This window comes from Lissotriton helveticus, chromosome 2_2, assembly GCF_964261635.1.
Source record: "Lissotriton helveticus chromosome 2_2, aLisHel1.1, whole genome shotgun sequence".
In the NCBI taxonomy this organism is placed as follows: Eukaryota; Metazoa; Chordata; class Amphibia; order Caudata; family Salamandridae; genus Lissotriton; species Lissotriton helveticus.
Genome location: NC_136060.1, coordinates 381,481,510 through 381,504,820, shown reverse-complemented (window position 1 = coordinate 381,504,820; position 23,311 = coordinate 381,481,510). Strand labels below are relative to the sequence as shown.

At 43.5% G+C, this 23,311-nt stretch overlaps 1 protein-coding gene across 1 annotated transcript in view; it reads right to left on the bottom strand.

Moving 5' to 3' along the window:
• The window catches only part of POLN (DNA polymerase nu), a 2,689,548-nt gene that overhangs the window by 2,630,134 nt on the left and 36,103 nt on the right, over positions 1 to 23,311 (bottom strand). Inside the window, exons 2-3 of the mRNA XM_078678603.1 lie at positions 19,228 to 19,291; positions 18,516 to 18,607 (exon numbers count right to left, since the gene is read on the bottom strand). Of these exons, the coding sequence (XP_078534729.1) occupies positions 18,516 to 18,541 (26 nt within the window). The 5' untranslated portion in view covers positions 18,542 to 18,607; positions 19,228 to 19,291. The remainder of the gene's footprint in view (positions 1 to 18,515; positions 18,608 to 19,227; positions 19,292 to 23,311) is intronic.

The following is a 23,311-nucleotide window of genomic DNA, read 5'->3' as shown; positions in this document are numbered from 1 at the left end:
TTGAAAAGTGTGAATGAGATATAAGCTTAGGGTGGTTTCACCCTATGCCTCCAGGCACCGCAATTGCCTCCCTGCTGCTCATCCTCCTGCTCAGAACCTATAGCCCAAACTATTTGGAACCTACTGTTTGTTTGCTTTTTTTCTTCATAATTTTTTACTGTTATACATTTTTTGTTTTGATATTTTTAATCGAGTTTTGAAAGTCGAAAGTACATGGCAAGCTAGTACCCCGTCCCAGATGTTACAGATGCTCCAGTATCACCAGAATAGAATCAGAGAAGAGCAAGAACACGAGAGAAAACGTATGAAAGACACGAAAATGAAAGTACTAGTTGCACAATCTGTTCCACAAGACAGTCAGAAGATGGGTCCGAATCAAGCCAGTCACCCTGCAGCTCCCGTTAAAGGGACATGCAATTATTGTAAACAGCCAGGTCATTTTATAAACGAGTGTGCAGTTCTGAAACACAATATAGCTACTGGTAAAACTAAAGAAAGACCACGTCCGCCTAGACAAGAACAAGTTTCACAGACTTCTCAGCCACAGAATGCACAACAGACAGTTCCAGCACCGCAGCCTATTGCTGCAACACAGCATGTTACACAGCAAATGTACCAGTATGCACAGTCTGAGTATCCAGAGTATCAACAGTATTCATGAAACAGCCTAGAGAGGGAGGTAGGCTTGCCTCTCATCGAGATTCCTGTAGATCAAGAAGGTCCCTATGTTCATAGTCAAGTATTAGGGAAAGACAGAAAGTTTCTGATTGATACAGGGGCAAGTAGGACTACTATAAGTGACGCCGAAGTTCCAGGGGCTCCGCTCTCAGGCTCAAGAAATGTTTCCCTTGGATTTTCAGGAAAGCCTATTGTAAACGAGATTTCTAAACCAGTTACTCTAGAAGTAGGTCCATTGTCCCGAACTACTGATCTGTTACTTACGAAGTCATGTCCAGAAAATTTGTTAGGCATTAAGACACTGAAAGAATTAGGTGCAGTCATTTGCTGTTCCCCGGAGGGAATACGTCTGTTTTTACGTGACTTCAAGGGTCACTATGTATTACGAGATTTTGACCCGAGATTGTCTAATGTTCCGCAGCATCTATGGGCGCAAGGTCCAACTGATGTTGGCTTCATGCAAATCACACCCCATCGTGTGACTCTCAAGCAAGGTATAGTCCTGCCACGAATCAGACAGTACAGATTGCCACCTGAGGCTGTAGCAGCCTTATCCAAAATTATTGACGAGCTCATGGCTCAAGGAGTAGTTGTAGAAACTGACTCCAATGTATGTAATTCTCCGATCATTCCAGTCATGAAGCGTACTGATCCAAATGCACCCCCAGTATATCGATTAGTGATTGACCTTCGAGAACTCAATAAATGTATTATTCCTCAGTATCCAGTAGTTCCAGATATTTCATCCCTATTGACAGCCATTGATTCTGAGGCAATATTTTTTACGTAATCGACCTCAAGAACGCATTTTTCAGTGTTCCAATTCATCCAGATAGCCAGTACCTTTTCGGTTTTTGTTTAAATGGAAGGAGCTATAAATTCACACGAGCTCCTCAAGGTTTCACAGAAAGTCCTAGTATTTACAGTCAAGCACTTAAGAGACAACTAGACAACATTCACATGCCAGCTGACACTGCCCTGCTCCAGTATGTCGATGATCTACTGATCACAGCCCGTTCTGAACGTGCTTGCGAGCGAGCGTCACTTACAGTTCTGTATTTCCTAGCCGAGATGGGGCACAAGGTGTCCCCTTCAAAGCTTCAATTCTGTGTCCAGCAAGTGATCTACTTAGGCCACTTACTGTCCAAGTGGGGTAGGCAGTTGACACCCGACCGTATCCAGTTAATAGCGAGTCTTCCTCAGCCCAAGACACAGAAGGAGGTGCGTGCTTTTATCGGCCTCACTTCTTATTGTAGACAATGGATTCCTCAGTATGCATTTCTAGCCAAGCCACTGATACAGTTAACGACACAGGAGGCAGCCGTATCGACTGTTCTCCCTTGGACATCCGAACATACACTTAGTTTCAATGAGTTAAAGAAAGCTCTATGCCAAGCTCCTGTTCTAGCTACACCGAACTACAGTAAGCCTTTTACACTTTTTGTCACAGAACGTGATGGTACAGCATTATCTGTTCTCACACAAGATCAAGCAGGACAATACAAGCCCTGTGCTTATTTTTCTAGCACATTAGATCCAGTAGCCCAGGCTTTGCCTGCGTGCCTCAAGTCAGTTGCAGCCACAGCACTAGCTATCAGACAAAGTGATTCCATAGTATTAGGACACTCCTTGACAGTACAAGTTCCACACTCCGTGGAAGTTCTTTTAAACCGAACACAGACTCAGCACTTGACAATTGCACGTTTGACAGGTTATGAACTAACACTGTTCCAGCCACACATAGAAATCAGACGCTGCAACGTTCTAAATCCTGCTACACTGTTACCGTCAGTTAATTCAAATCCTGCCACACATGACTGTGTGGAAGTAGTTAACACTATGACTAAGCCAAGACAAGATCTGACAGATATCCCATTACCAGATCCCGATCTGACACTTTATGTGGATGGTTCATGTATGAGAACAAGTACAGGAGAACTAGTAGCCGCGTATGCAGTGACTACTGACACTGAAGTTATTGAAACACACCGTATTGACACCTTGTCTGCCCAAGCAGCAGAGCTAGTTGCTCTGACACAAGCCTGCATACACGCCAAGAACCTGAAAGTTAATATTTACACAGATTCACGTTACGCATTTGGAGTTGTACACGACTTTGGAGTGCTCTGGCAGGAGAGAGGTTTCATGACTTCTCATGGAACCAAGATTCAGCATGGTCTCCTTATTCAAGCCCTGTTAGATGCAATACATTTACCGACATCTATTGCTATCATGAAGTGCAAAGCACATACGAAAGTTACCGACATTATTTCCCAAGGTAATGATCTAGCAGATCGAACAGCCAAGCTTACAGCTCAGACACCAGATATACCAGTTAACAAGACACCGACATCCACTCTAGAACAGACTACCTGTATGACAGTTAAGGACCCTACTCAAGATGTCATAGATATCCAGTTACATGCTACTCCCGAAGAAATTAAGAAATGGTCCGAACAAGGAGGGGTCCAGACAGATCAGGGATGGGTGACGAAGGGTAGAGCCACATGGTTCCTCCCCGACTCAATGGTTCAAGTCATTGTCAATACCGCACATAGTCCAGCACACCTAGGAGAAAAAGCCATGTTAGACAGTATCCAGAACATTTGGTTTAACAAGCACTTACGAGCTGCAGCCAAGCAGAAAGTCCGTACCTGTATGATATGTTGCCAGTTTAATCCAGGTAAAAGTGTCCCGGTGGAACAAGGTGGATTCCAGCCCCCTGACCACCCTTTTGAAGTCCTCCAGATGGATTATATTCAGATGGAGCGATGTCGAGGTTTCAAGTATGTCCTTGTAGTTGTATGCGCTTTGTCCAGGTGGACAGAAGCATATCCAGTCCCAGATTACACAGCCGCGACCACTGCCAAGCAGTTGGTTGGTGAATATTTCCCCCGTTATGGACTCCCTAGGGTCGTATATTCTGATAACGGCCAGCCATTCTCATCTGAACTGATGAAACACGTTTCCCTGTTGTTAGGGTACCAGTGGAAGTTCCATTGTGTACGCCATCCAGAAGCAGCCGGTCTCGTAGAGAGACATAATCAAACCTTGAAAATCCGCATTGCCAAAGTCTGTCAAGAAAAAGGTGTAGACTGGTTAGTTGCTCTACCAGTCGCTTTATTTTATATGCGCATGGTCGCACATTCCAGATCAGGTCTGTCCCCGTACGAGGTCGTTTTCGGCCGCCCCCCAAATATGTGGGGTACACCTAGACCCCGAAGTATTACAGATGTTTCCAGTAATATGCTGACAGATTACCTAGCTTCCTTGATGTCTGCCCTACACTCTTGTCGTTCACAGGTTGCCGCTGCATTTCCCGACAATACTGAAGTCAAGCCACACGAGATCCTTCCTGGCTCTTTGGTTCTCGTCAGGAATTTTGATCGTTCAAGTCCGCTGGAGCCTCGTTGGAAGGAGCCGAAGCAAGTCCTTCTGACCACCCGTACGGCCGTGAAGTTGGAGGGCCGTAAGGGGTGGGTCCATCTGTCTCACGTCAAGAAGTTTCACGGACTAAAACCTAAAACTTTTGCCAAGGACTGCATTTTACCTAAAGACTGCCAAAATACTATTCTTAAGGACTGTCCCGCAAATGACATTGATACCAAGTCTCCCCTGTTAGAGAAAACTCCGCAACAGGAGTATAAGTTGAAACTACGGTCTAGTAAATTAAGTCAGCCAGTTTAATTGTCTAAGTCCTCCCCTAGGTGAAACGGTTAAATAGGTATCTGACATGTATGAAATAGACCCCCATAGTGAGAGAGTTAGTCAAAACTCAATCCGATGTATCGTTTTTCTCAGTTTTCTATTGTTTCTCAGCCTGATGGTTAGCTGCACGAGTTATGCATTTCATTTATGTTTTCCAATTTCTCATGTAAATAAGTCTTCTAATGCTACAGTAGAACACACGTTTAGTGATCTGCCTCCTCATGAACTATCTTATCGTCTTGCTATGCGAAACAATTAATTTATCCGCATGTTACATTATTCACACCAGACCAGCAATGCCACCAATTGTTGGGTGTGTGGTCGACTCCCCCCTTTCCAGACACCGAAGGGAGTTCTGCCACTGTTTCCTTATCCATTTTCACATAACGGTTCATGTGGAGCATGGTCCACGTTAACGTCATCCTCAACTGATATGTCCTTTCTGAACAGTACATGTTTTCCAGACAAGCAAGGTCTTCCCCACAGAACAGGGTTAGATCTAGAAAATGAAGTTTACAATTTGGGTAATTATTCTTCGAATTTCATGGTCCTGAATGTTCAGTCTGATTCTACTCCAGACTTACCTGCTATGTCAGTATTACCAGTCAAAGGTGAATTATGTGTCAGAAATAATGGTTCCGCACATGTAGGACATAGTGATTGTACTACTATTGTCAAGTATAGTGACAGTGGGAAATCTATTTTCAAAGCTTCACGTCATTCTTATTTTATTTGTGGTCAGACCGCATATGTTCGTTTGCCCCTCGATTGGGAGGGAACTTGTTACATTGCCTTCCTACTGCCACCAGTTTTTCTAGCCCCACCTGACTATCATAGGAACTCCCACCTAGTACATACTAGACACAAGAGAGGACTCCCGATTGTTGATTATACTGAAACTGCTCTAGAACAATATATAGATCTCAATAAAGGTTTCTTTCCCTACTTAGGTACTGTCTCGAATAGTAAACTGATACGTAGATTAACCAGAACCCTTGAAGCGGTAGTGACTGAAACTACTTCTGCTCTAGGTAACCTAACCGAAGAGCAATCTGCTATGAGAGTTGTCGTGCTCCAAAATCGTCTCGTTCTTGACGTCATACTGGCCGATAGAGGAGGAGCATGTAGAGTCATCGGATCTAGTTGCTGCATTTTCATTCCTAATAACGCGCCGTCTGTTTATTCAGCTATAACCAGACTTCATAAAATTGCCCATCTGTTACACCAAAATCCAGGCACCTGGGCATGGTCCGGTTGGTTCTGGAGTATAATTTCCGCCTGGGGATGGAAAGTATTGTCCTTTCTAGGTATTGCAGTAGCGATCATATTCAGTTGCTGCCTCTGTATACAATGTGGCCCTGCGATTTGCGGCATTTGTGCTACCTCTTGTATTCCTAGTCCCAAGTCCCGTCCTAAATCCCGTTCCAAGACAATTCGAGACGAGCAAATGATACTCTATGAAATGATAGATGGTATCATGAATATTGATGTTTCCTGATGGAAACGTAGTGACAAGGAGGGAATGTGGAAAAGTAAATTTTGCCATGTTCTGTGTCCCTACGTGTTCCCCATCTCATGTTATGTGTGCATGATTAATATGCATATGTATTCCCCATGATCGATTAAAGACGCAATTACAGTTGTGTCCATCTCTAGTATGCCAGTTCCAGTTCTCGTGAATACAACGAGTATTAGGCCTATGTAAGGTTACGTTGCCACGTTTCTCAGTGTGCACGTTATTTCATTGAAAAGTCCCCGTTTCTAGGCCTCAAAAGGGCCCGGACACCAGATTCAGCTCCTGTCTCCTGAGCCCTCGCTGAGGAGCGATACAGCCCCCACCTGTATTCCTGACCCTTCACTTACTTCCTGCCTCACAGTGCCCGGCTCGGCCTGGCTCTGCCTGCCAGTCTGCCAAGAGTATGTTATGATTCTAGTTATCAGTCCAGCCCTCCTTCTCTGCATTCCTAAGCTACTGAATCGCATCAATAGTTTCCGTCATGGTCTAGCCTTTACGTCTCCATGTAAGAGAAATACTGTATTAATGGTCATTTAATATTCCTCAACACGCACTACATGTAGAATAATTCATGCACCAGTCTTAGAATCTGTTAGCCTTTACCCCGATAACTTTTGGATTCTATCAACATGTTCTCTAAACATCAGATACTAGATAGTGTTTAGGTACATGTCGCTCTGACTTTCCAGACTTCAGTCTCTCCCTCTAGCGCAGAAGTCATAGCCCCCAGCTTCTCCCAGTAACACGTCATTGCCAGTTTGCGCGCACCACTAGGTTAGAGGTCCTAGGTTAGAGGTCCCGGCTCCTTAGGTAGCCCCCTCCATGTTTCCGCCCCATTTATGACATATTCTGTTACGTTTACATCACATATCTATGTATACGCCCTGTCCACGCCTCCTGTTACACCCATTTTCACCCTTATCTTTCGCGACTGCTACGCACCCCACCCACTGCTCCGCCTATCGTATGTACTGTAATGCAATTGTTTTAGTATATATACTTGTGCACTGTTATTAAAGAGGAGCGCTCATCCCAGATCTTGTCCGTGCAGGTTGTCCTGTTCCTGTCCTTTATGCTGTATTAAACCTGCAAACTCCTACTACCTCGAATCTTGACTCTTATTTATTGAGCTATCTGTTATTGTTATATCTAGTCAAAAAGAGAGGTATTATTTATTTATTTACCACAGGAGGGAGACACAGAGGGAGGGATGGAAACAGAGTGGGAGACACAGAGGGAGGGATGGAAACAGTGAGTGGGAGGGAGACACAGAGGGAGGGAGGGAGACACAGGAGAAGGGAGGGAAACAGAGAGTGGGAGACAGGGAGGGAGACACAGGGGAAGGGAGGGAGACACAGGGGAAGGGAGGGAAACAGAGAGTGGGAGGAAGACACAGAGGGAGGGAGACACAGAGGGAGGGACGGAAACAGAGTGGAGAGACAGAGGGAGGGAGAGACAGAGGGATGGAGGGAAACAGAGAGGGAGGGAGGGAAACAGAGAGGGAGGGAGGGAGACACAGAGGGAGGGAGGGAGACACAGAGGGAGGGAGGGAGACACGGAAGGAGGGAGGGAGACACAGAGGGAGGGAGGGAGGGAGACAGAGGGAGGGAGACAGAGGGAGGGAGACACAGAGGGAGGGAGGGAAACAGAAAGTGGGAGACAGGGAGGGAGACACAGAGGGAGGGAGGGAAACAGAGAGTAGGAGACAGGGAGGGAGAAAGGGAGTGAGACACAGAGGGAGAGTGGGAGACAGGGAGGGAGACACAGAGGGAGGGACGGAGACAGAGGAAGGGACGGAGACAGAGGGAGGGAGGGAGACGCAGAGGGAGGGAGACGCAGAGGGAGGGAGGGAGATGGAGGGAGAGGGAGGGAGAGAGAGGGAAGGAGACACAGAGGGAGAGAGAGAGGGAGACACAGGGAGAGAGAGGGAGAGAGAGGGAGGGAGAGAGAGGGAGAGAGAAGGAGGGAGAGAGAGAGAAAGATGTGTGTATGCTGGGTCTGGTGGCTCAGTGGACGAAGGTGTCTGCTGCAAGGACCTGTGTTTAACCTCATGGTCAAAATTTGTTTTTGCTTTCGCCCCGCCCCCTCCCCCTCTGACCCCGCCCCCACCAGTGCGGCCCTCGGCCGCAAACCACACTGTAAATTTGTCCCCCGAGAGAAAGTTTGTGAGTACCCATGTCCTAGATCAACATACGTTACATGACCAGAACCATGAAACATACATAGCTGAAACTACTCCCTTGGTATAAAAGAGCATGGGTACAGCTGCACCAAATATAGGTTTCTTAAACTTCGGGCAGTACACATAGCTCTCCTACAAGAGACACATCTCACTGCTAAAGAGGCGCACTGATTTCGGCGGTGCTGGAGTGGACAGGTATACACCACAGGATATTCTGCTTATTCCAGTGGTGCACTGATCTGGAACCAGGCTGGTGAACCCTTTGAAGTTCTGCACTTACATGTTGATAGGGATGGTAGATATGTTCAAGTAGAGGGGTGACTTGATGGTAAGCCATTAACCCTGGATAGCACATATGCCTCAACCAAGACCAACTGGTGTTTTTTACTCAACTATCATATCGGCTGGGCTCTCTGTCCAGATGATTCTTGGAGGGGATTATAATGGTGTCGCTGACACCTTTTTGGATCGCTCCACTCCATTTCCAGGGGCTTTTGTACATAGTGTGGTGAAGGGGTTTTGAGACTGAGCTGCAGGTTGGGGCCTAGAGGATGTGTGGAGGTTTTAACATGCTGGGGACAGGGAATATTCCTTCTATTCGAGTTTATAGGCTCTCGAGGTCTGATTGGATAAAGTCCTGTGATCTTGCCCCTCTGTCCACTCTTCTACCATTCTTAGTACCTCAGTTACACCATTTCGGACCATAACCCACTCCTGACAGGCATCGGTTGGTAGTCACCCGGCCGTTGGTACATACATGGTGGCTTTGCCCTATTGCCCTAGAGGACAGCACCTATTGGAATGGCCATCAGGAGGACATCTTGGACTATTTCCGCATAACACAGACATGTCCTAGGACTGCCGTTGCCTAGTGGGAGGCTGTTCAAGTGGTAATACGGGGACACTGTATATGGACCTCCTTGGGGGTTTGAAAGGAGCTGGACCGTGAGATAGTGCTATTAGCTGGGACCTTCCACGACCTAGGTAACCAAGTTGATGCTAACCCGGACATGAGGGCGATGTTGGCTGAAGCCAGAGAACGATACTGTGTCTTACTGGAGAAACTCTGGTGTCACAATTACATGGACTATATCGCCAGGCTGTTGGCCTGGTTAGTTCGCCCGAGTCACGCGGGAACCCTAGAATATCAGTGATGGACCCTGAAAGGCGACAAATCTATTCCCAAGTGGAGACAATGGGGTCTTCCATGACTATTATATGCAGTTCTATGGGAAATGCCCAGACGCCACGAGAAGGGACATCAAAACCTTTCTTGCCCCTCTATAGCTGGGGATTTTGCCCCCCCCCCCTCCCCCACTCGATAGGGCCCAATTTCACTCCAGGAATTCAAGGGCGTGTTCTGAGAAATGGTGCATGGAAAGATTCCCAGGCCCCAATGGCCTCCCAGCTGAGTTTCAAATAAAACATACACTGAGGTATTTACAGCCTGATTCATCATTCTCCCGTTTTGCGAGCCCCTAATAGCGATTCATAACGAATCGCTATTAAGGACTTGCAAAACGGGATTCATGTAGAAATTGCATAAAGAAATGCGATTCCTACACATTCCTTATTTGCGATTAGCAAATTGCTAATCGCAAATAAGGAATAACTCCCCATTCATTCCTATGCGCCAAAAGGCCCATAGGAATGAATGGGGAGTATTCCTTATTTGCGATTAGCAATTTGCTAATCGCAAATTAGATAGCGATTTAAAGGGTGCCAGGGGTGTCCAACGGACACCCTGTAGCACCCCTTAAATGCAAATTGAAACAGGTGTTGCGCACACACATGTCCAAAGGACATGTGTGTGTGCAACATGCAACTTAGAAAAATGCTTTTAAAAGCATTTTTCTAAGTTTTCGCTATTTACCACGAGGTTTGACCTCGCGGTAAATAGCGGGCCGAAATTGCGAATTCGCAATTTTTAAATGGATGATGAATTGCATTTAAGGAATCTCAAATAGAGATTCCTTAAATGTAATTCCTCGCAAAATAGCGAAATCGCTATTACCGATTTTTGCATTTGGGATGATGAATCCCAAATGCAAAAATAGCGCTCGCAAAGGGCCGGATTCTCAGAATCTGGGCCTTTGCGAGCCGATTTCGGCTTGATGAATCAGGCTGATAGAGCACTGTATTGGAAGCAGGTTGTTTTCCTTCCTTGTGCCAGCGGGGTTTTACTCCGCTTTTGCTGCATCAATGGCCCCACGCTTGACAGCCATGTACAATACATCCCTGAGTAAAGCTGAACTCCCGGCAACTACAAGGAATGCAGTGGCTATCGCTCTCCCCAAGACAACTGCCCACGATGCGCCCACTACGGCATACCGCCCATTATCCAAGTTGAATAAGGACTTAAACATATTGGGTAAAATACTAGCTATGTGACGACCGCCACATTCAAGCTCTGATTCACCCTGACCAGTGCAGATTCATTCCCCAGTGTAGCATTCCCTTATCTACGCCGGTACTGTTTGCCTCCTGTCGACTTGAGGGTTCCAGAGCTGGCTTGCAGGCCGTAGACTTGAAGAAGGCATATCGGTGATGGGGGAAAGAGACTAGGTATCTCTAGTCATGCTTCCACTATTTTGGAAAGGAGACTGGAAACCTCTGACTTTGAGCTCTATTACCTGGCAGCCCAACTCCAGTGGATAGCCTACCAGCAATCTGGTAAGAATCTAGCTGAATTGGGCTGCAAAGGAAGTACACCTGAAAAGGTTACCTGCCCAATTCCTGAGGCGAATGCCAAAGCAAGGACGAACAGAACACTTTTGCAGACGATGCTCCAGTTTTGGAAACACTGTGTTTCGGACGGGAGACCCCCACTCTTTGCTCCTTTGTTACCTCTGGTGGGACTCCCTCATGGTTACTCCCTCAATATTTTCACCGAAGCTTAATTGGCACCTTGGACAGATGCAGGACTGGTTATGGTTGGAGACTGCTATTAAGCTGGCACACTGGTACCCTTGGAAGTCCTGGTTGAAATGAGAGACTTACCTCCAAGGCAATTTCTCATATCAGACTCCCCGGTTAGTGCCTTTGGAGCTTTGTGGGGAGGTGGAGGAAACCAGTCGCAGCCACATCCGGTTTTGCAGATGGCTATATGGGGCTCTAAATAGGATGGTTCGGGAACCAGAATGCACTCTGAGGCAAAAGGAAGACCACGCTGGGCAGAGCCTTATTAGACAAGGATTGGACTCAGATGCTGGCCTCCCCACAGAAAGTATCCCACAATACCCCTTTTAAGGTGATCCAATGTAACTATTTATATCAGACTTACCTCACCCCAAAGAGGGTGACTGCTATTTACAGGGGACACCCCCCACACTCTTCCCTGGTGCTGCCCATGCTGCACTTTTGAGAACGCAGACACATTTTCACTATGGTCCTGCCCCAATGTGCAGGCGCTTTGGAATGAGATGATACAGAGGATAAATGAGACATTACACCAGCATTTACCCTGTACCTTGGAGGTCTGTCTACTGGGTCTGTTTCCATGCTGAGCCCAAGAAAGTGGGTAGCAGGTTTTTGGAATTTGGCATTTATAGAAGCTAAACAACTTATTAGTAGGACGTGGAAAGCAGCTGCTGGGCCACTGGCGGTGAGATGGGAATCAGCAGTTAGAGACAGGGCAAAAGTAGAAGGCTAAGCTCTGCGTAGGGAAAAAGCATAAGGCAACCATAGACGCACTATTGCAACATTTTGGGAAGAGGTGCTAGAAGCGTTCGATAACCCAGGAGACCTAGAAGGGTCTACCCCGGCGGTCTCAGTATGGAGGAAGAGGGGTATCCTTAGAACCATAGTGGGGACATAGAAGCGACTGCTGGATGCGAGGACTCTGATAGACTGGGATGCCAAGCGGTGAGTGTGCTGTACACAGGAGGTGCCCTTTCTAGGTCATGTAATGCAATGAATGATTGAAAAGTGTGAATGAGATATAAGCTTAGGGTGGTTTCACCCTATGCCTCCAGGCACCGCAATTGCCTCCCTGCTGCTCATCCTCCTGCTCAGAACCTATAGCCCAAACTATTTGGAACCTACTGTTTGTTTGCTTTTTTTCTTCATAATTTTTTACTGTTATACATTTTTTGTTTTGATATTTTTATGTTTGATTATACACTGCCAGTCAGACTGCTGTCTTCATGCTATGTTATCACCAATGTCTCCTTATGTTTTGAACTGGAACGCATGAAACTCATATCATATTGATAGCAGGACTCTGTACTGGACAACTGTATTATGGGTTATAAATCAGCATTGAGGACCAAAATAGAAAATGCACCACTCGCTGATCATTTTTCTAAGTTGAATCGCGACTGCAATGAGTTCAGATGGTACATCCTTGATCAAATTTAAATGAGCAGACGGGGAGAGACTTTGAGATAAAAAGAAAGAACAGAGAACAATGGTATATTTGCAAAATAGGGACTATCAATGAGGGCCTCAATTCCAGAGAAGACTGGATGACATTAATATGTGAACCATATTTGCTATAACTAATTCCAGGTAGTACTGCAATAACCATCTATTGATGTTCATACCTGTAAAATAAATTTGATTTCATGGAGGGATATCATTTTGATCAATTTTAAGTGTTCTGTGATCAGTTTGGCACCAATGATTCCATCTTTGTAGCCGAAAAACGTTTTCCTCATTGGGAGAGTAGGAATTTTCATTTGTCAGATTAGCTTGAGCCTGGAGGTATTTTTCAGTCCAGTATGATGACTGACTGACTCAGTAGGAACTTATGGCCTTAGCTTGAAACTTAGAGAATTCTGTTAATTTGGGAACTCGATATATAGATGGGTAGTGGGATATATTGAAGTTGTAGATCAGCTTTTTTATAAATATGTTTACATTTTTTACTTTCAGTCTCAGTTGGATTTTGCGAGATTGCTATGGAGCCCGCTATATGCAACCCCCACCCCCCTTTTTTTGCCAATATAAAACAGCCCGATTGATCATAGGTGCATAATCATAAGCAGTTTTCAATCTACTTTATCCATTTAAAGATGGCAGCACTTTTTACTATAGAGCTGAACTGAACTTCCGGGTCCAAGTTGTGTATGGCAATCCAGCGAGGAGGGGTGGAATTACCTGGTTTCCCACACCTGAGGGCCACGTAGACTGTTGCCTCAACTTAATGGGACAGCTTGTGGCGTAGGACCTACCTCCAGTCAGCTGTTTAACAAGATTGCGGCCGAAATAAAAAGAGAGGTTCCGATGTAGCATTGTTTCAATTTTTTACCTAAACACTACAGGTATCGTATCTGTGCGTCAGACCGCATATTAAAAGGTATGTTAATGTTAACGGGATTTAAAAAGCGCACAAATGCCCGGAGGTGTCTTCTTGGCGCTGAGAACACAGTAAGCCCGCACAAGAGTCTAGTTCTGAAATAGGCAGGTTTTTAGTCCTTATCTAAAGGTGGAAGGGAGCTCGCACTTCTGAGCTCACTCGGTAGAGTGTTCTAGAGTTTAGAGGTGCCAAAGGGAAAGCTGCGGCCACCCCAGTGCGATGTTCGAATTCTGGGCACTGTCAAGAGTCTGACCCCTGTAGAACGGAGGTGTCTGGTTGGTTCATACCAGACAAAAAGGTTTTGAAGAAAGAAAGGACCTTTGTGATTCAGTGCTTTGTTGGCCAGACACAGAGCCTTAAATTTGATGTGTTGTAATACAGGAAGTCAGTGCAGACTGTAAATCTCGCTACCGATTTGCACCTGGGAATGTTGACCAATAGCCGGGCTGCTGTATTTGGCACGATCTGAAGCGGTTTTAAACACTGCCCGTGTATGTTCAAACAAAGCCTGTTGCAGTAATCCAGTTTGGACTGGATAAGAATCTTCCTTATTTTCTTTATAAGAAAGCGGGAGGCGGAGACAGTTGCATTGGTCTGCTGAGAGAGCGTTAATTTGTTGTCAAACCATACTTACAGGTTCTTAGCCTTAACTGCTGGTTTTGGTGATTCTCCCATGTATGTGTTGTGCGTACTAGCGGGGGGGAGGTTCTTAGATTTTAACCACCGGGATTGTATCGGTAAAATCACAGAAACAAGACAGGTGGTTTTAATATAAACAGGACATACTTTTTTTAAGATAGACTCATATTTAGATTCACCCTACGAGAGAGAGAGAGAGAGAGAGAGAGAGAGAGAGAGAGAGAGTGTGTGTGTGTGTGTGTGTGTGTGTGTGCGTATATATATATATATATATATATATATATATATATATATATATATATATATATTCAGGTTTTAATATAAACAGGTAATACTTTTTTTTAAGAAAGACTCATATTTAGATTCACCCTACGAGAGAGAGAGAGAGAGAGAGAAAGAGAAAGAGAGAGAGTGTGTGTGTGCGCATATATATATTTTGAGTCTGAAATTAAAACTTCTGGGTGCGATTTGATTAAATGTGAATACTGTGGTATTTTATAACCGAGTGAGCAGTATAGTCTAGTGATGTAATGGTCTATTACCATTAATATCCTCAGATAGGTAATTAGGGAAATTATTGGATTATACTTCCAAAACATTTAACTATTCCCTAGTAGTGCTTTTGAAACCCATAAATTGTAGTGGTACTCACAATAGTACTTTTTGCACTCTTCATGCTCAATTGACGAAGGGCGCAGTCCAAGTGGTTTTTCTATTTAAAAAAGGGATTTAAAGAGTCATCATGAGGAATACCAATATCATTATCCATATTTTAACCATATGCACTATTAGATCAACGATAACCGGTATGTGTGCTTTCTTCTTGAATATTTCTACATGTGAGGTGTTGCGCGTAGGAGGGTGGCAGACTCCTTAGTGCAGTTGGAATATCTTACATAAAAAAAGCACCCACAGGAAAGTGTAAGGTTACCTTGGGTAGTTCTTTGCAAAAAGTGAGAGTTGGTTATTATGAGTTCTCCCTAGATGTCATTATGCAAAAAGGCTATGAGAGGTTAGGAAAAACATGACCTGATGGCAGGTTTTATTTCCCCCCAGATTGATCCCCTACAATAGAGAGTTGGATCAGGTTAACAGAAGGAACCATTTAGTACACTGTATCGTGTTTACGTTAGGTAGTAGCTAAATAACTGAACAGTGAGTATAATGTGAGAAACTCCTCTGTATAATATTTTAGCAGACCTAATGCTGATGCTCTCATAAGATGGAGGACAGCATTTTAGATGGGGAAAAAGATGTTTGTAGGCTAATGATATGTTTGAGTAAGAGCATTTCATATAGCCTGTATGACTGTTTGAATGTGCCTTGATGAGTAGGGGGAGTTTAAGCTTGTATGCTCAATGAGTGGGCCCACACAATCTAATAGTTATGTCATTTGATTTCTGACATAATTTGGTTAGAATTGTAAAGGTTGTTTTATGTGGCTTTGAAAAATCCATACAGGCAAATGTTAATTTTAAGTACTAGGTGCAAATAAATGTGTTTTTTTTGTCATCTGCTCATATGCCATGTGCTGTAAACACAATATGGAATAATGGACACTTACAAATGTGTTTTATAATACAGGTATACGACCTAACACTGACATCACATAGATGTTGTGGGAGTCATAGGTTTGGTCTTGAAGAAGATGGTTTAAGTGGATTTTGGCCATCGAAAGGCATCAATGCTTGAGTACAGAATCCGTGTAGTGGCTGGAACTAAAGATATTGAATTAGGTACAACTTATTGAGTTCCAGTTCCAATGCGTTTCCAACACGGATGTGTTGTTGTTATGACAAATTGTACTGGTTTTTTTTTGTGTACTCTCCATGGCATATCGTGCTGTTTTTTCCTGTATATATGTTTTTTCTGGTTATATAATTTGGTGATGTAATGAACTGTCTATTGATAATTTTGTTGTTGTTTCTTAGCCACATCTAGCAATATATTGATGTATGAACTTGAAATGTATGTAATTTTCTACGATGCGGTTTTTAATGAGTAATTGAGCTGGATAGGTTTTATATATGTTTTTTTTAAAAAGAATAAAATAAATATATTTTCTATTTCTTGTGTTTGGGCCTTGGATATATAATTTAACTCACCTCTGTATAAGTGGTGTGAGAATAAGTGTCTTTGTGCTTGCTGCAATTCAGATGTTGAATTTAATATCCCAAAGGAAGCTTTGTTTTCATTTGATTATGGGTTATGAGCCACTGACCCCAACTGGGACAGGACGAACATATATGTGGCATATTACTGTAATGTCTATGATTGGATTGGTTCTACCTTTTGAATATACAACTATTGGTTTTTTTTGCTGTTTTTTTTTTTTAATGGATGTGATTTAGGGCCTGGAAGCGCATACAGCCATGGGGCAGAAAAATAACAGTTGTCCTAGACCATGACCTCCTCAAGCCGACCGCAAGAAGTTGACATAGTGGGGCAACCGTAAGCATGCTGGTATGCTGGAACCCACAGTCCATGATAACAAGAAAATGCCCTCCAAAATGCTATTGAGCGCCTGCAATACAAGTTGGTGGAAGCAGAGTACTGCTCCCGATGCAACAATGTGCGGGTGGGGGGGGGTCACAGTGAATGCAGAGCGCTAATGAGCAGAACTGTTCATGGGGGACTGTCTCCTTTGTACTCTGCAGCAAAGCCTTGAAGATGTTTATGGTAAAACATGCACATAGGGTGACATGCAAGCTGCAGATACCAGGGGGACCCCGCAACCCATAGTGGCCCGCTTGCTCAACTTCCGCAACTGTGACCACATTCTCCAGGTTGCCTACACCCACCGTCCCTGGAGTATAGAGAGGACCACAATAAAATATACCCGGCTACACCACAGCACTGCAAAGACAACATGCAGTTGAAATGTCATCTGCGATCACTGAACTTGAAGTACACTCTGGTCTTCCCAGCGAAACTGTGGATCAGCGACATGGGGGACCCACAGTTATTTCAGACAGCTGCAGCAATGTGGGACTTGCTGGAATCACAAAGTACCCTCCGCTTGACACCCGCATGTTGCCCAGGGATCAGGAGTAGAAGGGACAGGGGCCCCGGCAAAAGCCCGGCACCAGCTCCAACTGGGGCTCAGGCAAAAGTTTCACAGCAGTCACAACCAGGGCCCAGGAGGAAACGGAGGGGAAAGTGGTGGCGGACATTCAACACAACCAATTCTAGGATTTAAAGAACAAATGGGAAGCCCTAGCGAAAGGCTTGGATGAAGGGGACAGCAGCTTCAAGTACTTTGGGGCAGAGTCGAAGGAAACAGCCACCTGGTAGTCACCCAGGTGACAGAAGACATGATCATTTGAAGAGCAGATGGGCCGACCGGGACAAGTATAAGACAAAACAGTCTAATCCAGGGGGTCCTGAGGGAGATAGATGCCGTATGGGCATACAGGGAACACAGCGGGGCACACCCATGTGCCACAGCCCTACCTCAAGAGGTGTCTAGTGTTGGGTTAATGCAGTTACGGCAACCGACACCTCAGGCGTTAGGGAGGCAGATAGTTTTTGATCCGATGCACAAGGAGGTTGGGAAGTGAGTGGTGTGGTGGGGGCAGTGGGGATGTCTTATGATGGTTGTGGGTAAATTCACAGCATTAGGGAGGTAAACATTCCTAGTGCCAAACACACCGTACATGTATCCCCCTAACCCCACTATTAAGGTTCTCACCTGAAATATTTATGGTTTAGGAAGAAAGGTGAAGAGTGGAATAATGTGGAAGTATCTAGGGAAGTAAAACCCACACATCATTCTCCTGCAAGAACACACCAGGTGGGGAACAATTGCAATGTGCTGAATCATGGCAGATATCACCTCCTGGTGCACTCCGGGTTTACTTCAGGCTCTTGGGGGTGGGCATACAGGTGAGGGATCTTTCTAACTAGAGACTGGGAGCTATTTATAAGGGAGAACCAGGGGAAGTTCCTCAAAGCCTACAAGGGGGACGCACAACAATGAAAGAAATGGTCATCGTCACTGATGGGTAGGGTTGCCTTATATAAGATGATAAATCCTGCAGAATATCCCCTTTGAATCCCAGATGGAGTCTTTAGGACAGTACTAGAATTCAAAAGGGAAGAGGAGCACTCTACATGTTTCTATTGTATAGAACTCTAATCAAAGGGTGCAAACTGCTAACTGTGTTGGCTACACAGTATGTGTGAACACTATAAATTATAAAGGTAAGCAAAGCCTACCTGCAGACTGCACTGTGCCTGGAGAAATCTTTCTCACATTTAAACCAATTCAAAACTGTTGAAAAAATGTATACTAGATAGTCTATCAATTAATCATGATAGTGTAAGATTTATTTTCTTTGCAATCCGATTATCACAATGATGACTGATATACACGTTTGTGTGTCATTTGGTAGTTCAATGCATACGGTATATACATATATCACTGTATCTTGCTGTAGTGTGTTACCTAATACAAAACTACATAAAAACTAATTACTGTCTTTACAGTTTACCACATGACATATTGCAATGCTAACATCACTTGCGTCGAAGCGTCGCCCAATGCCTTTCAGGAAACCCTGTTCCCTTCTTCAGGGGCGGATACCTAAAAAGACATAAATGCATAAAATAACTACTATATTCTAAATACTACTATTCGTTGTAGATAAAATTAAGGGGTCAAGAACTTCAATTGTTACAACTTATGGTAAATAATTGAACCACTAATCATTCACATGATGTACTCCTATGTCAAAAATACAGTATTCACATATGTACAACTGTCTAGACATGATTATAGTTAGTGACCATTAGCAGGCATGGTTAACTTAATACTACCCCAGGGGACCGTAAAACTTTATTCTAACATAAGTAGTGGTATACAATAGTTGAAATATATGTCTCGAAAGCCATAAAAAACAATATGGCTTGAATAGTTGCATATCTACATAAAGGTTTCTCACTGCAGTCAGTGTGAGATATCATGCTCATTTGTAGTGAACAAAGCGCTGTGTACATAAACCACGTCTCACATACAATGCATCTAATACAAAAAAACATGGCCTACCTGGCGTGACAATTTTTTTGTAGAAAAAAGCAGTAAACAACAGTATAACAGCTACTGGCGGGGAGTAATGGAACTCTGAAATAAACGTGTAACTATAAGCGATTATACTCTAATTTGACCGATATTTATCAATAATTAATGAAATGCATTGAGCATACCTAGTGGTAACTTCAACCCGCAACCTTCTCCTTAACGTGTGATGTATACGATCTAGTTCGCGATCTATAAAACATGAAGTAAGATATTCATATTATGATCAACCTCTCATTACTCCAATACCAGTCTAATAACTAACTTGGACATTCTCTCCATTGAATGAATACTTATGGTGATAACTTTCTAGCTGTGACTACGTATACAAAGTATTAGTTGAACTGACTGGAAACGAAGCTAGTACATAATGCGAAACTACATAGTGTCCGTGGTACCTTGTTGTGCATTCAATCTGTTCTGAAGTGATGGTACGGTGTAATCAGCTTTAATGTTCTCTACAACGACAAAGCAGAACAAGAACCCACAATGAAAACTGAATGTTATGTGGACGGAAATGTAAATGTCACAACTAGAGGATTCTTACCGACTAGTAACTGCTGCAGCGTGCTGCCGTGACAGACTTCGCGAGTACGAGTAAACCGCGGACGGATACCATACAACGCTTAAGTAGTACTATTCGGGACCACCCGGAGGTATGGCCTGGTGGGATATGTAGTACATAATCAGTATCTAGACTGTAACTAAGCGACTAACTTCGGTGAAAAGTAAATGAATGTGACTATCTAACCACTTTAGTAGAACCAGAAAATACTTGTAACAGTCCACGAACGTATGACGATGTCTAAACCAGGACCCGTGCTCGGATGTAAAATGTCATTGCCTGATGGCGAAAAATATATGGTAAATGTTGGGGGGGACGTACGAATCAATACATACTCAAATGTACGAGACCTGTTTATAACTGAAACCCTACGATTGTAGAAACAAAGATGTTGGATCATCCCTATTAGAACCAAATCATATACTCTTATTGTTACCCACAAAATAGTGCTACAAGTGAGTAAATTGTTTAACGTGTGTTACTAAACAATGACATAGTATTCTATTGATCGCTACTCTCTACCAAAAGGTAGTTACAATCTACTGGAATGTTTAACTTGCCGATATTACCTAACAAAGCTAACACCACATATTTCAGAGGAATTGCCGCTCGTTCTGATGTGGTGTCCATTATGTTGCCCATACCCTGACTTATTGACTAAAAACAAATAATCAGTTCCCCTTAAAGTAGTACATATACTTATAGTTGCATGATGTGTGCCCTCTACCTAAGGTAGTCACAATCTAGTGATAGTTAGTAAGTTCTACACAATATAAACATGGGAATTCATCTTTAAATACTGCAGTTCTGGACATAGCCCATAGAGGGTACTTCAAGGTTATAAACCAATACCTAATGTGCGGTGCACAGATGTCAGTGAAGAAAAGACACATATATGTCATGTCTATAGGCATGAGCAAAAAACTCTATTGTGAAGTGTGGGGGGGAAAAACGGTCTGGTGTGAGGGGAAAAAAACAGTCTGGTGTGAATAAGGAGTGTAATATTAATAGCCATGCGAATGAAGTTTAGTGATTCAAGTTGTGGTTGTAACGAAGAAACTATATGTATGTGATCCTGTTTCCACATCTATAGGAAACAACTGTAATCAATTCTGTCATTAAGACCATTCGGTATCAGCGTGCATAAATATTCAATCCAAAACAGTTCTCTTTGTAGGAGTTTAGCGTTGTTATCGCAACCTTCTGGTTTGGTAACAACTTCGATGATCTGTGCTCTCAGTTGGGCAATATTGTGTTTCGATTCAATCCAATGGATAGCAACAGATGTTGTTCTGCTTTTACATCTAAAGTTACTTTTGTGCTCGGTGAGCCTAGCTTTCAATTTGCGTTTGGTCTTCCCTATATATAGCTTTCCACACGGGCATTTAAGACAATAAACGATGTTGGTGGTATTGCAATCGCCAGAATGGCGTAATTGTATTTTTTTGCCAGATGTCGGGTGTACAATATGGTTTCCTGTAATTATGTTGTTGCAGTGTACACAATGTAAGCACCGCAAGGTGCCTCTATATTCGTCAACAGTTGTCTTCTTGTGTGTGGTTCTCATAATATCCATGAGATTTTTTCCCCTGGTGTAGGCAAAAATGGGTTTCTCAGGGAAAATTCCTTTGAAATCGTTTTCAGTATGTAATAATTCCCATCTCTTCAAAATGATTCTTTCAATTCTGCTGGAGGCAGTAGAATATTTTGACACAAATGTAATACCTTTTTTCTGTAGTTTAGGCATAGGATTAAGTAAAGTTTGTCTATCCACTATCGCCAGTCTATCAATGGTTTGATCAAGTATCTCTGGCGGGTACCCTCTCTGTTCAAACCTGATACGATGAGCTTGTACCTGAGTATTAAAGGTTTCCGGACTGGTACATATCCTTTTAATCCTCAAAAAGTGTGAATATGGCAGATTAGTGATGAGGCTTTTAGGATGGAAACTAGAGAATAATAGCGTGCTGTTGCGATCTGTTGGTTTCGTAAAGATATCTGTCGAAAGTGTGCGATTCTGATCATCTTTTGTGATCTTAACATCCAGGTAATTCACTTCGCTGTTACTCATAGTAAATGTGAATTGGATTCTGGGATTCTTGTCGTTAAGTTGTGATATTAACCTGTGCAGTTCTGTTCGCTCTTTGTTCCAAATTGGAAATATGTCGGCGATATACCGACAATATTGAACGAGACCTGTCTGCCTCGCCACATTCGTTAAGATATGGTCTTCCTCAAATTTGGACATAAAGATGTTCGCATAGGCTGGTGCCCCAGAAAATCCCATGCTTGTACCAGTCATTTGTCCATAAAATGTATCCTTCCACCGAAAATAACTGTTATTGAGGCAGAAATGTAGCAGTTTTAAGATGAATATACTTTTGTCTTCAGGAAGATCTAATTGAAGAAGTGCCCATTCTTCCGCTTCCATACCTTCTTCATGATTAATGGACGTGTATAGTGCAGTGACGTCAATTGTACATAATATCCAATCTTGGCTGTACATATCTTGTATTGTTTCTATTTTCTTGAGAAAATGCGTCGTATCCTTGGTGTAGGTACACCATCCCTGAACAAATTTCTGAAGGTAATGATCTAAATATTTCACGACAGGATCAAAGATTGAGCTGCACCCTGCCACAATGGGGCGGAAGGGTGGGTCAGTGGGATGTTTGTGTATTTTAGGTGTCATGTAAAGATGTGGTCTTTAGGGGTTCTGCGTCGTTAAATATGCCATCTGTTCATCATTGATGGTTCCAGCTTCCTTGGCTTTCTGTAGATATTGATGTAAAATGTTCTGTAGGATGTTCGTAGGATTACTGTCAAGAGTAATGTATGTGTTGATGTCATTAACATGATCATCAACTTTACGGGTATAATAATCCGTGTCCATGACAACAAGAGCACCTCCTTGGTCGGCAGGTTTCAGTGTGAGTTTGTCATTTTGGCTTATATTCTGAATAATCCTTTGTTCATGCTTACTGAAATTGGCTCTTGTGGTGGACTTGTATTTAATCTTCATCAAGTCACGCTTCACTGTCTCCTCAAAAAAATCTATGATTTTGTGTGACACTGGCGCATGATACACACTTTTCGGTTTGAATATATTCACATCATCTGGTACATTAACATCCTCGCATGTTTGTAAAATATTCGAGAAGTAATGACGTAATCTTAACTTTCGTATTAGTTTATACAAAGCCACTTTCGTAGATAGTAGAGTAGTGTCATTCGTGGGAACAAAACTCATCCCCTTATTCAGGGTAGTTAATTGTTGTTGAGTCAATTCTATAGACAAAATGTTTATAATCAGGCTACATTCTTCACACTTCTTAGTACTTTTCCCCTGTCCTCTCCTGGTGGGCCGCTTGTTTGTTCTTGTAATAACTGTTGTCTCTGGGTTCCAGGCGGTGGTTGCCCTGTCTGTGTGGCCTGTAATAAAAAAGAAGACGAGTCCGCTGTTGTGGAGGTGAATGCTCCTGATGTATCTCTCTTTTGATTGTCTGTTGATACCTGGGTTGCCACAGTTGGTGCGGTTCTAGATAGAGGGGGACGTGTTGTTGCTATATCCTGGTCTGTGGTAATACTTTCCTCACTGGATGTGTTTGTTCTTGGTTTGGTAAATCGTTTCTTGGCGTAGATTTCAG